The 16,038-nt window shown below is 40.6% G+C and overlaps 1 protein-coding gene across 4 annotated transcripts in view; it reads left to right on the top strand.

Annotated features, from left to right (window-relative positions):
• The first annotated feature begins 2,316 nt into the window (after positions 1-2,316).
• The window catches only part of cep350 (centrosomal protein 350), a 29,908-nt gene continuing 16,186 nt past the window's right edge, over positions 2,317-16,038 (top strand). Inside the window, exons 1-14 of one of the 4 annotated variants that reach the window (XM_062555612.1) lie at positions 2,317-2,447; positions 5,351-5,522; positions 5,811-5,859; positions 6,229-6,340; positions 7,324-7,468; positions 8,528-8,696; positions 8,853-9,123; positions 9,233-9,337; positions 9,455-9,571; positions 9,664-9,783; positions 10,530-11,116; positions 13,090-13,205; positions 14,578-15,470; positions 15,830-15,968. In XM_062555612.1, the coding sequence (XP_062411596.1) occupies positions 5,857-5,859; positions 6,229-6,340; positions 7,324-7,468; positions 8,528-8,696; positions 8,853-9,123; positions 9,233-9,337; positions 9,455-9,571; positions 9,664-9,783; positions 10,530-11,116; positions 13,090-13,205; positions 14,578-15,470; positions 15,830-15,968 (2,777 nt within the window). In that variant the 5' untranslated portion in view covers positions 2,317-2,447; positions 5,351-5,522; positions 5,811-5,856. Of the gene's footprint in view, positions 2,448-5,350; positions 5,523-5,810; positions 5,860-6,228; positions 6,341-7,323; positions 7,469-8,527; positions 9,124-9,232; positions 9,338-9,454; positions 9,572-9,663; positions 9,784-10,529; positions 11,117-13,089; positions 13,206-14,577; positions 15,471-15,829; positions 15,969-16,038 lie in introns of all 4 variants that reach the window. The other 3 variants (XM_062555611.1, XM_062555609.1, XM_062555610.1) reach the window with 3 other exon arrangements.

The following is a 16,038-nucleotide window of genomic DNA, read 5'->3' as shown; positions in this document are numbered from 1 at the left end:
ACACGTAGAATCAATTGGAGACCGCAACCCCATCTGAACCACAGAAATGTCACGTGTCTAAATTGACGATTACAGACGTCAATGGCAGTGAATGAGTTGAGTTCCTACTGATATTTATGTTAGACATGTGCATGTAGGAATTACTGGTTGTAGCTTATGTTGTTATTTTTTTATTTTGTGTATTGCTGCAGGGCCTGTTCAATTCCTTTCGTTAAGAGAACAAGTTTATTATCGGAGGAGAAAGTATCTTGACAGAGAAAAGCGCACCTCTCTCGGTGCACAACGGCATGGGAGAAAGGAAACAGGACTTCAGAAAACATTGTTACGTTGCCCCATGATTATAAAAGTAGCCTAATGACTGGCCTATATAGAACCATTATGTATTCATGCGGCTGGGAAGTGGGAACGTTCTCGCTTCTAAACTCCCCACTTCTGAAGTGAGAGCGTTCCCTATGTTGTCCTGGAAGCTCTCCCAAAGCCCCCACTTCAAACTGGGAAGTACCAGTTCAGGTGTGACGTGCACTGCCTAAACTCTAGCATTCTCCCACTTCAGTTGCTCATTAACGTACCATAAGACCATGTATACATATTTATGTATATTTCTCAGATGCCGCATCATAAGTAGGCCTTATTAACGTCTCTTAAAAGTGATGTGTGAGTGAGTGAGAATATCTGTCTCTTCATTCCTCCATCCTCCTTAGGCTATATTCCTTCCTCGTTTCCTTCATAAACAAATAATTAGAAGTGGGGGTTAGAACCAGGTTAGAACAGGAAGAAGGGAGGAAGGACCAGTAGATCATTTGGATGCACCCGTGCGGGTTTTTTTTTACTGTCTATAGCGTTTTTCGGTTGCCTTTATTTTGATAAAAACTACGTGAAGATTACGCCGGATGTGAGGGAGGATTAACAGGTTCATTCGATTTCATGCAACGCTGCGCAGATCTGATTAAACGTAATCGATGTATTAAACATGTTCAGCATGCAGTGAGTTTAGTTTAACCAAATCTGCGCAACGCTACACGAAGTGGAATAAACCTAAAGTTACACTAATCAAAGATCCTTAAGGCGTAGCAAGATACGTCGTCGTAGTTCATGTCTATGGGCGCAAAACGGGGATCACTTCCTCTGCATAAAGAGGCGCGTCATTGCGTGTCAGACGTATTCATGGGTTTCATCAGGTCCCTTTCCACAGGTGTACAAAATCAAGCACTCGATTATCAATGCTTGATGATGTTCCAAAATAATCTTGCTGCTCTTTCAAGCCCTCTACATTTAGGCTATTAGTTCTAATATGGAAGTAACACACACAAAGCATACATTTCAAGGAATTTAATAAAAACATCAATGGAATAATGGAAATATGTCGCTGCTCTCATTAAGTTACCCCTGCGCCATCTGATCGTCGTTAGCACAAATCAGGATTTGGTTCAGCTGGCTGGCTAATGTGTTGTCAAGGTAGAGCGTACGTAGCAACCGGCCAATAAGCAGAATAAACAAGAGGGACACACCTGATATAAAGTCGATTTTCTCCAGACGGGAATGCTCAAAAATGCTAAAAAGGTACCTGAAGTGGTCAGAAGGGGTTGAGGGTCATGAAACCGTGCCCAAAATTCACATTCCTAACTCTAGAGAATGGAGATTTTAGCATATAGGCCTAGTTGAAATTCTGATCTATGTCCATAGACTTCAATGGAACAGTTGCTGCCTCTGCTCTGCATAAAGGGGGATTTTGACCCCCCCTCTTGCGATTCGGGTTCCAGGAAGTGGCTTCTCATGAAGTATCTTGCTCCGCCCTTAATTATCTTTGCACTAATGCAAGAATAGTAGCCTAAGAATGGTCTTGCAAACAATGTTTGCCTTTAAGTTGTGTTTAGGCGGCCAAAAATAATGGTTTAACTGGGTTTCACATCACTCTTGAAAGATAAAATGTATAAACTAATGGTTTATCCAGGACCAGAAGGCTACAACAGCGAGACGCTAACATGAGGACCATAGATGAGGACAGTTACTGTTTCTGTTAAAAAAAAAATGTGGGTCAGATGCTTTGACTTTTTTTTAGAGAGACGATCTACGTTATATATTTCCGGTGAAGCACCCGATTTGGTTCCCCATGGAATTCGTGGTCTTTACTTTATTTACTCCTGTCGGTTATCGTAGCTGATCCGCTGAAAACACGGAAAACGCAATTCAGTGCGGTGAATACGCAAGGTAACCAAGCCACAACGTAATAACTTCAATCCAGTGGCGTAAAGGAAACAGGAATTCCGGGGGAACCAAATTGGGTGCTTCACCGGAAGCCTAGATATCGTTAGTGCAGTGACGTTGAAAGCTAACCTTAGCTAACATTCGACATCAGTCCCAATCAAGTTAATCTTATCATTATAATTACAGTTTTCGGGACAATAAAACCTAAGTGGGAACATATGAAACCTCAGGTTGCTCACAGGGTAAGTTATCATTTTGGCACTGTTATGTCAACGTAACTTGGCTTTCGAAAGGTTAGATGTCTAGCTAACTAAGTTACTATGCTAAGCCGCTGCGTAAACTGCTAGACGTACACAGTTAAACGTTAAGTTAAAGTTACTGGTGGAAGCATCGAAAAGTTATGCTTGTTCGTTGATTTGCATGTTTGTGTACAATAATACGATAGTTTGCATAACATTACCCACCAACGTCAACCTATAACGTTAACATTACCTTACTGTTTGTTTAATGTCAACGTAATAATATCAACGTAATATGCGAGCCATGGGTTCAGATAAGTTGCCCAGAAATAAAAGCGAGAAATGTTTGTTTCTATTACTTTGTGTGTAGATAGATTATACATTCAAAGAAATTCGTACTTTTGCTCGTGTACCATGCTAATTTAACGTTAACCTCAATAGCTCTAAGCGCCGCTGAAACATGCTACATCAGATGATACATGCTAGCTGCTACATAGTTATCGAACTTAAACTCAAATAGAAGTTATGCAATATCTTTAGCTACCCATACATCAGAAGACGTTGAGGAGATGTGCAGAATGCTTTTGGAAGACTAGCCACATTTTATAGTCAGATGAGTGTGCATAGACTGAGAATCTTGCAGGGTCACTACTATTTACAAGAATGCAAGCCTTGGGGAAAGTTGTTTCTCTCATTACCTGAACCTGCCGAGCACTTTGGAATCTTTGTTACACAAACAATTAATGTTCTCGGCCTGTATTCACCAAGCATGTTATCTTACTACTAGGAGGACTCCTAAATTGCACTAACGGATTTTAGCTAGGATTTTTCTCTGGCAAGTTATTCTCAAAGGCTCTTAGTAAGGAAAAATGACAACTCCTAAAATAAAAATAAGAGCTCCGTTGCTATGGTCAACGTCGTTACTCATGCACGAGCTTGACTGAAGTGACCACCTTGATTGGCGGATGATTGTAACGCGGGAATGATTGTCAAAACCCCGCAAAAACCGCAAAAACCTCCCCTACGATGATTAGTGACAGGTGACAGGTGAGAACGCGTGCAGGATGGATTATGATCATAATTAGCCTGTTGTATAATGAAATGTACTATTGAAGCAGTATTTTAAATTAATCTGTATGAAAGCACATACATCTGCAAAGAGGAGAAACCATTCAGTTTGATTTAAAATGAGACGTTACATTCAGTTTACTTGCAATGATGGTTTTGGTTGTTTGTGAATGCCACAAAAAGCGTTTTAGGATTGGTGGATTTGTGAATAGGTTTTAGTGAGCTAGGAGTCCCCTCGACTTCTATCAACCTGTCTCAGACTTATGTCCTACTTCTAAAGTCCTAAAGTTATAAGTGACACAGCCATTCTTTTTTGGAGTTTATTTAGGAGGTACTTGTAGCCTTAAACAGGGTTCCCCCAGAAAATTGGTTTGTGAAGGTGGCGTCTGTCCAGGGGAAGGGGGCATCGCTGCAACCGGTGGGGTGGGGTGGGGGCTGGTACATGTTGCCTTTGCGTCGCCACAGGCTGTGTACCAAAACATAACAAGCCATATTTCAGCCAAACACCAACAAGATGTTTAGGGGAGGGGTTGGGGGTTAGTGAGCATGCACATATGGGTTGGGGCAGTGAGAACTTGATTTAGTAGCATCATGCAATGGAAAGTAGTGTTTTGTTTGTTTACGTGGAACGTCAACAGAAGTAACATCATTCAGGATCTCATAGAGCACCTTAAACACCTGGATCTCCTTAAATGGGCAAAGATGGCAGCTTTGGCTCCTTTTTGTAGGCGAACATCAGAGGTCTATGGGAACGAGACTGAGTCTTTAAAGAAGGGATCGGCAACCTTTTTCACATGATGTGCCAATTAGATATTTTCTTGTTAGTGTGCCTTTCAATTACTGCATGGTGTTATTAACTAAGTGTAATTAACCACTACAGATTTCAAGCCTGATAAAGATAAAGAGATTTCGAACAGATGGTTATTTATTGTATGGTATTGGGCAAATCTTGTAAAACAACATTGCAAGAATTGCCATTAACCTCACACTTCAAGGTTGAAGAAATACCCCCCTCCAAACATCCCATTTGATAACATTGCAAGCAGCTTCTTGTAATTCACAAAAAATCAAAACCTGGACACATGTGCAGCAACGATGATAATTTTTTAATATAAAACTGCAATAGAACTGAATTCACAAATAACCTGCATACATTGACTTAACAATAAGCTGCAAACTTGTAGCTAGGCCCGTCTCAAAATAAATGTATTGCCTTTATTTGCCTACCAATAAGACCACACTTAATTAGTGGTCTGGTCTCCCTATTCTGTGTGCTAGTTGAAAAACTTGCCTTTCCAGATTAAAGCAACACTAAAGCTCTTTTCCTCTGTTGCACATGCGCTATTTGTTTATGTTTATCCAGTAAATAATGATATCCACAGACAAGGTAGAGGATGTTTCATGATTTTATTTACATAGCATGATGTATTGCGACATCGAAGCAAGTCAAATTTGCAGTTTCTTATTTCTCATTCCATCGAACTACAGATCCGCTACCCGATCTGGTAAACTTGCATAGTGCGGTCATAGCCGATAGAGGGCCCCGAAGCAAGTGCAGAAGTGCCGTTCACCCTGTTACAAGTGGATGAACAACTGAAATGATTTTGGAATCATTATTTTAACACTTTGAATACCGTGCTGTGTTTGGAAGTATTTTCAACAATCTAGATGATTGTTGACCATTTTTGTACAGCAAAATTCATACAATGGCTCGTTTGAAAGGTGAGACTTTAAGCTCTCAGTGGGTACAAATAGTTTATTTCTACGTGCCTCTGTTCCTGAGAAATCCAAAGCTAAACAGTGGCTAATTTTCATCAAAATCCCTGTTTGTTTTCTAGAAATGAAGATATACAGTAACGTCTTTCATGAAATATGCCTGTAAAGTTTCCGCGAAGTGATCTGATGAGACTGCCACCTAGTGATATACCCATGAAAATGGGCTACTTTTGACCTGACGTGCATGCGTCACTGATTCGACCCAAAGCGGCAAAGGCTTAGTTTCGTTCTCAGGTAAGATAAAAATGTCCAGATGGTATGTTTTCATGTGTTTTCGATTGTCATCTGTTTCAGTTCTATTCATCGTAGAGTTCCCAAAATTGCACATAAGGTTTGTTAGAGTGTCTATTTTAGTCATTTTAAAAAAAGCTAAAAACGCAGTGTTGCGTTTTTGGCACTCAATGTGTTAAGGTCCAGAAAATTCTTTAGTGTTGCTTTAAATTTCCATACTGGTTAAGAAAGGCATGTGAACAGTCTCTAAAACAGTGGTTCTCAAACTTTTTCTGTCATTCCCCACTGTAGAGTTGGGAAATTTTCAAACCCCACCTGACCCCATCAACCCAGCAAAATGGTAATGTTAAATTTTTTTTTTGTATTTTGGTTTCACATTACATTTCCCGTCTCAGTCCACTTGACCAAGATTTTATTTTGATTCATATGTCGGCCTATTTATGACTCATATGTTTGTGTGTGGCTATTTCGTTTTGAATGTGTGATCTTCCTTGTCTAAAAAGACCGGTATTATTAAAGAAAGGCACAAAAATGTCCTCCTGTTCCTTGTGTCCCACCTGTCATGTCTCTATTCGCCACTAGTGGGGCCTACCCACACTTTGAGAACCACTGCTCTAAAGTAAGGGTAGCTTCCTTAGTATGATAATGTATCTGTTCATGATACCTAGAACATTTTGAGTTATATTAACAAACCCTGTACTCCTTTTAGCTGCGCCGAATTGAAAATCGCCTTGAGGCTGTTCCAGGGACTGGTGTTTTGTTGGATTCATTGATGGATCCTAAGGAAACTTCAACAGGCTCATGGACATACAGCAACAAAGGTTGGGAAAAGTTTGTAACTAAATTGATAAAGGGTTTCTATCTATCAGTACCATTGTAAATTCTCCTTATCAGTTCATCAGTGATCGATTCCTGATACATCACCGCATTTGTTCATCTCTGTCTAGAGAATAGGGGTGAAACGGTACACAGAAGTCACGGTTCGGTTCATACCTCGATTCAGACATCATGGTTCGGTATGAGTTCGGTACAATGGAGGGAAAAGCAACAAAAAATAAATATTATTGTGAATGCAACATCCTCAAGTATGCAAAGTAAGATGTAAACAATAAACAAATGGCCTACCCCACATCATCTACAGACTGAATGAGTAACTTGTAAACAAGATAAGACCATCAGCTATAAAACTGAAAATAGGCGTACAGCATCTCTTATTTATGAAAGTGCAAATTACATAGAATAATGATTTTTAAAAATCCACTTAGGAGAGACCATCAACATCCATGTTTGGTTGCATATGGAAGGCTCTACAGTTTGCCTCAATATTTTTCAGTAATGTAACAGTAATAATCTACTAAATGAAAATGTCCTTGGTAGACCTACATGGGTGATTAGGTCGTATGTGCGTTTGTGCGTTAGCAGCTGATAAAAAACGACGCCGACACAGTCGTATCCACCACTCTCTTGCCTGTACTACTGTAACTGTCCGGGACACCGAAGTTTTCCCAAACTTGCGATCTTGAGACCTCTCTTGTGGGTCGCTACTACTCGCTATACCCATCCTTAGTGCTGCCTTCTCTGAATGACTCACTCTACCGTCGACCTGACAAAAAACTGTAACCTACTGTATAGGCGGAGCTCGGCTACCTAGGCACTAATGAAAGCTTCACAGAGCTAAAGCGGGCAAGATTGAATGTAAAACAATAAAACAATGATCATTTTCATTTTAAAATCCACTTTCATGTCCATGGGATTGAAAATTCTTGTCCACTTATTCTCCAGTTATTTTCCTTCTCCTTTCCAGGTTTGATTCAGAGTGGCTTGTCCAGAACAGAGAGGGCTGAATGTCCAGGTAACATTTTACCAAGTCCCCTGAAGAACAGCTCCTTGGACAACAGTCTTAAAAAGACTGGTCATGTGGATAGCAAGGAGCAGCTGCCCCCCTACAGGTCAGAGCAAGTCATTATCGTTATCAGTTGTAGTTACAGCAGTAGTCGTAATAGTATTCAATCATGATGAATGTCATGGGTTAACTCAAGCACTGGCGGGAGCAGCTGTACCCACCATTTCACATTTCAATCCAAGTGCCCACAGCGATCCCGGTTCAAGTCCTTCCCGTGGTCATTTCCTGATCCCACCCCATTATAAAAAAGTTTGTAATATCTAAATTGTCCGAATAAGTTTAAGCACTTATTAAGCGAAGCCTGCTTTTACCTCTTATAAAATAAATGACTTACGATATAAGGTATAATCGTTACATAAGGCTAGCCTGCACATTTTGTAGGTAACTATAACAAGTCACTATTGAGACATAAGACAAAACATTGGCACTTGGTGTGGAGAATATGGCTAAAAATCTCATTGCTTATCAAATGTCCTTGCTAACTATGGATATCATTTATTAGGCTACATTATTTTATCATATAATTTATGAACAAGTGTTTGTTCAACCAGAAATTCCTAAACTAATCATACAATGTATGTGGAATGGGATTGCAGTTATCTTGCTCAAAACGCTGTGCCAAAGTTTACTTGTTTAATATGAGATTTGATGTGCACATTCAGTTTTTCACGCAACGCTTTACAACTTAAGTGGTAAAGCTAAGCAACACATGCCTCCCACCCTAAGTATGTTGTCCACCACCAAAAAACATATAGCCGCAAGCTTGGGAATTAAGAGAAGGGAACTAGAACCAGGAACATAGCAGGTTCCAGCAAAAGGTCAATGAAGAGGTTTGTTTTTAAACAAAGTGTCTCTATTGCTCAGACCTTTCGTTACATTGTTAGCTGGTCCTCTTGTTTACACACAATAGTTCAATAATTTAAGTAATTTCTCTATGCATGCAAGTTGACCTCGATGTGCGAAGGTATTCAGGCCAGAGGTTGTTGCTGTTTAGCTACTTGCATTAATGTTAATTTTTTTTTTTCTACTGTAAACAGCAGCCCTCAGGCTACTGTTTTTTTAGTGTGTCCATTAATGATGTATATACCTTGCTTGTTTGATACAGGGAATTGTCTCCACACTCTGGGTTACCATTGCAGCTTGAAGATCAGACACAAATTGTAGGGACCAATGCCACTCCTTTACTCTCTGAAGCTGGGCTAAGTCAAATGGTGTTCCAGCGTGACACTCGTTATGCACAGACTGTCAAGCCAGCTAGCACACTCTCTTCCATGGTTAGTGATACATCAGTCCACTACCTCAATGACCAGTTATCTATCAATGTAGCGGGAGATCCAGTACATCACTTGGCCACCAAAGGTTCCATCTCTTATTCATACAACCAAGACCAAGAAGAGCCCAGGGTGTTCAGCCAAGGTTTTCACCCGCAGATGGAGACATTGCAAAACTCCAGCCCGAGCTGCGCCAGCCAGAGACTGGAGAGCTTACGCAGGCAACAGACAGATGAAAAGCTGGAAAAGCTGAAGGAACGAATTCGCAGACAGCGTGAGCACCTTGACGAGGCTGCAGAGAAAAAGCAGTTACTTGGCAGCTTGGAGAAGCCTGTGGGCAGTGGTCAACTATATTTGCAGTCCAGCAAAACTGTACCTTCTGCTCATGTCCGTAAGGTCATAACAGCTCCTCCTGCTCCTGTTTACAAAGGTACTGTATTAGAATATGCATAAAATATATACATTACTTTTAAAAGTTGTAACCCAATTACTCTGTATAACTTAACTTGGTTGTGATTGTCCTAACCCTGTGACGAAAGGATTCAACACCAGTGAGATTAAAATTCATAGTCCTGACTGCCAAGAGGAGGACTTGACAAGGCTGAGACGAGAGATTTACAGAGACTTGACACGCCAGCTCACAGGTAATATCTGAAATATTAGGCTGGAAGTTTTAAAGACAAATTTTGTATCCTCACATTACTTTCAAATTATAACAAGTTGCTGTCTTTTTAAACATCATTGCTTTGTTTTTGGAACAGGAGAAGGTACCAGACCAAAGGTACGGTTTAGGGAGCGTTCAAAGGGCAAGAAGCCAGTCAAACCTGTCAGAAAAGTTCATAGGTCAGGCTATGTTCCTGACTCTGACTCCAGGCCAGGTATGAACTTCTCCTGCTTCTTTTTTTAAGTATGAGCAGCTATTATGAGTCCAATATAGTGACTATAGTATTTAACTGTTATTTTCTATTAGCATCAATAAGTACATCGACATGGCGGGAAGGGCAGAAGCTTGTGAAGATGATGCTGGGTCCTTCTCCGCAGTCACAGTGCAAGTCCAGTCCTGAGTCTGGACATGGGGTGATCAGGACAGGTTTGCGATTTTCTGTAATTCCATTAGCTGTTCTGAAACAATCCAGTATGAAATCTGTCAGCTTGATTCACAAATTCTGGAAACACAGTGTCTTGCTGAGAAATGTAATTAAATACAGTCAACGTTTCCAAAGCATGGGCTTTGAGCACATGTGGGTGGGTGAAAGTTATTATTATGAACACCCAAAGATCTTGTTTCTTCAATGTTCATATTGACTTTGGCTTATGATGCCCAGTAAGCTGTTAACATTTCTAAGACACAGGCCTGTCAGACACTTTGAAGCTTGCTCTGGGTCTCTACACATAATGTATGTGAAACAATATAGAGTAACAGTAAATAATTGTGATAATGATAACCATATTTATATCAATCTCATTGATCTATACATCATCTATCGAAAAGGTCCATTATGCAAACAAACACAAGCCTCACATTTCAGTAAATCTGGTGTGCATAATCTTAACCTGATAGCTGCCGTTTTCAGAAAACTTGTTGTGAAGGGCCTACTTAGATCAACCTCACCTCTAAAAGCAATATGAACATGCTTTCCTTTCAAGCATTGATAACAGTTTTCATTTTAAAAGTCTTGTTGTTTTGTTTTGTTTAGTCTTCAGAGTTTTTCAAATCCAGATACTTGCCACTGTAGTAATTGCTACAGACCAGAGAGACGTTCTTAACACTAAATCTGTTGCTGCAGTTTGAGTAAAAATGACTTCCTAATTTGCTGCTAAATTATATTTTTCCAGGTAGCTTGGAGCGATCACCATCAGATAATCTAAATCAAGGCAAGCAAATTGAAGATGGAAAGACTGCTGCAGTCCATCTCTCAACTGATATTCAAGACATCTTGGATGACCTTGAATTAGACGCGCCTCCTAAGAAGCATGTCGCAAGGTTGGCTAAAAAGCCTGTCAGCCCTAGAGTGAAAACAAAGGATCACAGCTGCATTGGGGTCAATCACGCTGCTAGTCCTGTCAATTCGTCTTCTATGGAGGCCCTAAAACCTGACCAAGTCAGAAGAAAACGGCACTATGATTCTGCTGCAGTGCGACAGTATATATCGCGGCAACAGGTGGAACGGCGGCGGCGTCAGACTGAGGAGCGCCGCAGTCAGCAGGAGGAAATGGACAGAAGGAATCAGAGGCTAGAGGAGCTCTACAGGAGACAAAAGGAAACCTTCAGTAAGCAAACAGCTGCTGCTGCCGCCTCCCATTCTCCCATTGCTGGGTCAACGCCCAGGTGTCTGCTGGATACGTACACTAAATTTCTACCAGAGCAAACCCAGTTTGAGACAGACGTCCTACTCTCGCCTTTCACCAACACCCATCAGCAGGTATGGTTATGGACTGGTATTGCTATATGTGGTGACAAGACAATTGCTAATAAATGACTGTGGAGGACCAACAGCAGATCCAGAGAGAAAAAAATAATGTGTCTCCACGTAATCCTCTCCACGTATTCTGAAAGTCTGATGAATTGTGAGCACATATCTGTAGAATTTTAAACATAATACGAATGAACTTTATTTAGACTAGATACAGCAAATAGCAGAACTGTTGTTTGTTCTCAGTGCACAGTGCACACAGTTAAATGCTTCTATACTCAACCTGATGGTTTTCATGATGACAAAATAATGCTTCCATCATATTGGTAGAGATGAACAAACTGAGATATACAGTTAAGCCCAAAGTTATTAGCCCCCCTTATGAATTCAGACATAATCCTTTGTTTATACATGAAAATGACCATTTCCAAAAATGTGCCTAGTTTATATGATTACAGAAGCGCAAAAACAGTATGCCCACAAAGTTTGATGATCATTGTTTACTCATGCTCTGATTTGTGACAAGAAAAGCAAAAATTGACATGTTCAAAATTATTAGCCCCCAGACCATTAATAGTCAATAGTATAGCCTTTCTTTGCTTCAACTGACAACAACTTCTTTGAATAGTCTTTTACTAGGTTGGCACATATCTCTTAAGCACTCTTTAGCTCCAGCTTGTCCAAACTGCATGGTTTTCTTGTATGGACTCTTGCTTTAAGCACGTGCCACAGATTCTCAATGGGGTTGAGGTCTGGTCTCTGTGTAGGCTATTCCAGCACCTTGATTTTGGTATCCTTTAGGGCGTTTTAGACCACTTTTCACTATGCTTTGGGTTATTATCATGCTGAAAGACCTGGTGGTGACCTAAGCCTAGACTAAGAGCAGGCGTCTTGATGTTATCCCTCAAAAGGTCAACATAATCTTTCTTTTTCATGATCCCATGCACCCAAACAAGGCTCCCTGTGCCTGAGACAGCAACACAGCCCCATAACATGATGCTCCTACCACCATGCTTCACTGTGGGAACTGTATTTTTATGGTTGTAGGCCTTCCCTTTTTTCGCCAAACATAGGCAACATCCATGGGCCCAAACAGCTCCAGTTTAATGTCATCAGACCAAAGGACAGTTTTCCAAAACTCATTTTTAGCTTTTAAATGTGCATGGGCAAAGTTCAGTCTGACTTTGAAGCACCCCTTTTGGAGTAATGGGTTTTTTCTCAGCCGATGACCTTGGAGGCCTCCACAATAAAAATCCCTCGCTACTGTCTTCCTCAAGACTTTAACCCCAGAGGTCTCAAGGTCAGCAACTATCATTTTGGCGGATGTGCAGGGTTGCTTGCTAACATCCCTGATGATTTTTCTCTCTAGATTGAGATATTTAGCATTTTCATCCACACTTAGGTTTGTTATGCACAAACTTGGAACTCTTTGTACTTTGTAATGATGCCTTGCACGGCTGTTCTACAGACTGTGAAGCATCTAGAGATTACAGTGTAGTCTTTCTCCATATTATAGGCCTCAATGATGTTCTTTCTGAGGTCCAGACAGATTTCCTTTATCTTCAGTATGCCTGTAAAGGCAGTCCCCTCTCAGACAGGTGTTCAAGTGCCTGTAGGCCTGTTCCTTGAAGTCTTTAGGTAAACAATCAATGCTGGTTGGGTGTTCAGGTGTTGTCTGGACATTAACTAACTGCAAAGGTGTGGCTTGAAAGGTGACAGGTTGGTCGTGTGTGTTTAAAAGCAAAAAAATCACATGGGGGCTATTAATTTTGACCACTCCACTTTTCACACAATTTGAGATTAAGCATTCCTAATAATATATTAACACTCCAAAATGCACCAGATTCTACATAATAACACTGGCGAATGTTTGATTTTTAAAATTTGATCAGGGATGAAAAATTTAGGGAGAATTTTAGAGTAATGTTCCAAAATTTCAGGGGGGCTAATAATTTTGGGCTTAACTGTATGTATCATTGCAGACACCTTTGTACCAGCCCTCCAATGAGTCGGATAAGGAGAATAAACATCAAAATCGACCTCAAAGTGCATCTAGTGATGACATCTCTGTGTCCGAACAACAGCCTCCAGCACAAAGGTTTGATTAAATGTTCTTTTTTTTCTTTCGTTTTTTGTTTTAACCACAGGACATAATCACATACATTTAACTTGGATTTTCCTTTGGCTTATAAGCTTTGCCAGTATTAAACGTTTTGGTAAACAATACTATGCATTGAATTATTGACATGATGCAATCAGGTGACTGAAATTTGTAGTTAGCCATCAGTTTAAAGGAATACTCTGGAGTAAAATCACAAATTACGCTAATTGGTGTTGTTTTGAGCAAGACTGTTGTTGGCGCCCACTGATTTGATGCTACGCTACACAAAGTCAGAAGATTCCCTTCCTCCAGAAACACGTCTTGTTATATCCTCTTTGTACCCTTTCAAAGCTCACAATACTTTGGTTTGTCTGTAGGAACATTCACCACACTACCACAGAAGTGTAATTATATTTTGAGTATTGCCAGTGGTATAAAATAGCGTTGTTTTCTGATGTGCTAGCTTGCCCCACAGACTTCTATTGTAGTCATAATGCACCTTTTAAAGCTAATGTTTTCAACTCAAGTTAACAAGCAGCAATTTACAAGTCTGAGTAAAAAATGCCTAGGCTTATTCAAGCCATCAGCTAATTGGTACATAGCTATGTTACTACCATTGCCAACATACTGTTTACTGTAGCCATTGCCAACCACTTGTTTACTGTAGCCATTGCCAACCACTTGTTTAGCTTCCTAAGCCAGCATTAGCTAGCTCGGTTAACAGACTCCTTAATCATTCATTCCACTTTCGATAGTGTGAGTCATTGGTATTGTAAACTGTTAACCTTTAGTGTGTCTTGAACAGGACAGAGTGGTGAAGCCGTGGTAAATATTGGTGGAGAAACTATGATTTATCAGACTAATCTCATCTAATTGCCAAGTAGTAGCAGAGTAGTGGCATAGTATACGAGGAGAGAAATATAAATGGTGGTAAAATTATGATTTATTTACCAGAAACTTAAATGTAAACATCAATATCACTTAAATTGAATATAAGGAAAAATTCAGAAAGGCATATACTATAACATGTTGGATGCCAGTTGAACAAAGTAAGCTTAAGTTAGATGTTAAATAAATCAGAGAAAACATATAAAGATAATGAAAACAAATACTGTAATTTTCTCCGATTTATAATTTCTCCTCTGATAAATATAATTAGAGTTAAGGTATTTTCCTGTGGCCCAGGAGAGGCCAGGGTTAGGCCCTCAGCAGGGTAACGAGAACCGAGACCAAATGGCAGCTGAAAACAGTGACTTTCTAGTTCATTGTGTGCATAAACAAAGGGGGAAAACTTTATCTGGATGCTTGTGTATTTATCACATTTTTATTGGTATTAACCTTGAATTGCCCTCTCCATTGTTTATGTTAGCAGGAATGAGGTAGGCTTACCAGCAAAGTCATCCTGGGTACAAGGTGATGGTCAGGGCTCTCCATCAAGAGGAAGTGTGTCTATTCCACCTAAACAAACATTTCCCCAGTGGCCGGGTGAAGAATGGAAGAACTCTGCCCCTAGTCCCACCTGTTTGCATGCTCCAGCCCTCCCTGGCTCTCTAACAACCATGACTAGCAGAATGAGCCGCCTAGAAGTCTTGAAGTCTACAGCTACTTCTCTCTCCAACCGAATTGAGAGTGAGGCCCGGAAATTGCTACTCACTTGCAAGGGCAGCCAAATGTGTGTGTCAGAGTTGAGTGTGGACTTGCCAAATCACTGGGCTAGAATGGCCAGCTCCAATATTGACGTTGTACCAAAGCCAGAACACTCTGAGGAGAAGCTGCATTGCACAGGCCTGACCACCTATGATGGAACTCTTCCTGGAGTGGGAAATTTGTACACCCTCAGAGAACCACAAGAAAGAACGGTAGACATTGCAAACGATCGAATACCCTCTTGCATTGCTGACTCTAACTCCAAGCTAAAGGACGGCAACCTAGGTCTGGCTGAAGAAGAGCGAATCATGTTCCACCATGACCGTTATAGCCCCAATGCAAGTTCCATCAATGATGGCAACCTGTCTGAAAGGAAAGCCAGTTCCCAGCAACCATCCATGCATGTTACAGTCCTAGACATCGATTGCATTGAGCAGGAAAGCTCTCCTTTGCACCAGATCTCTGTCTTCGGTGGTGGGAGGGACAAATGCAAGCTGTTTACCAGTGCAATGCCTCAAGATGCCAGTACAGCTGCTTGGAAAGAGCTGACAAAGGGTAGTCCACACAGTGTCATTAACATCTTCACCAAGAATCTGCACAGCAGCAGTAGCAAAGGTTGGTTTTACATCATTATTCCAGAAATATAACTGCTCTCATGGTGGGAATTAGCAATGTGAGCTCTGCTGGACCACAGTGTTGGGATATTCAGTGCACCTCCTGCTTTGGATGGATGATACTGTATACAAGATTCAATAGAACAGTACAATCAAACTTTTTGCTGAACATTAGCCCGATATATTGTTCAGCATCTTAAATAATTGCCAGTACTGTGATTTCGCCCTTTGTATTTGGGGCATTTTATTTCTTGTATCATTTAAGACCTTCACTTAATAAGCGCTGTATTCTCTATTTGTAAAGTCTGGGACTGAATCTCTGTTTGATGATGCTCGCCACTGTTGTTTCTCTTTACCCAGTAATGTCTGACAGGAGAAGTGGGAGATCTAGTCCTGTCTCCTCCACTGGTCATTCAGAACGCCATCATGAGAATAACATCTCCTCGCAAGGTAGTAACTCCAACAGTAAACCAGTCATCAGGAATTCAAACAGGCATAGGTATGTCAACACATATCAAATTGGCTATAAGAACAAAATGTAAATTCCTGTATTGTGTCTCTATAAAGGT

Source organism: Sardina pilchardus, chromosome 15 (assembly GCF_963854185.1).
Source record: "Sardina pilchardus chromosome 15, fSarPil1.1, whole genome shotgun sequence".
Lineage (NCBI taxonomy): Eukaryota > Metazoa > Chordata > Actinopteri > Clupeiformes > Clupeidae > Sardina > Sardina pilchardus.
Note: the sequence above shows the minus strand (reverse complement) of the source record. Positions and strands in the feature narration are given on the sequence as shown.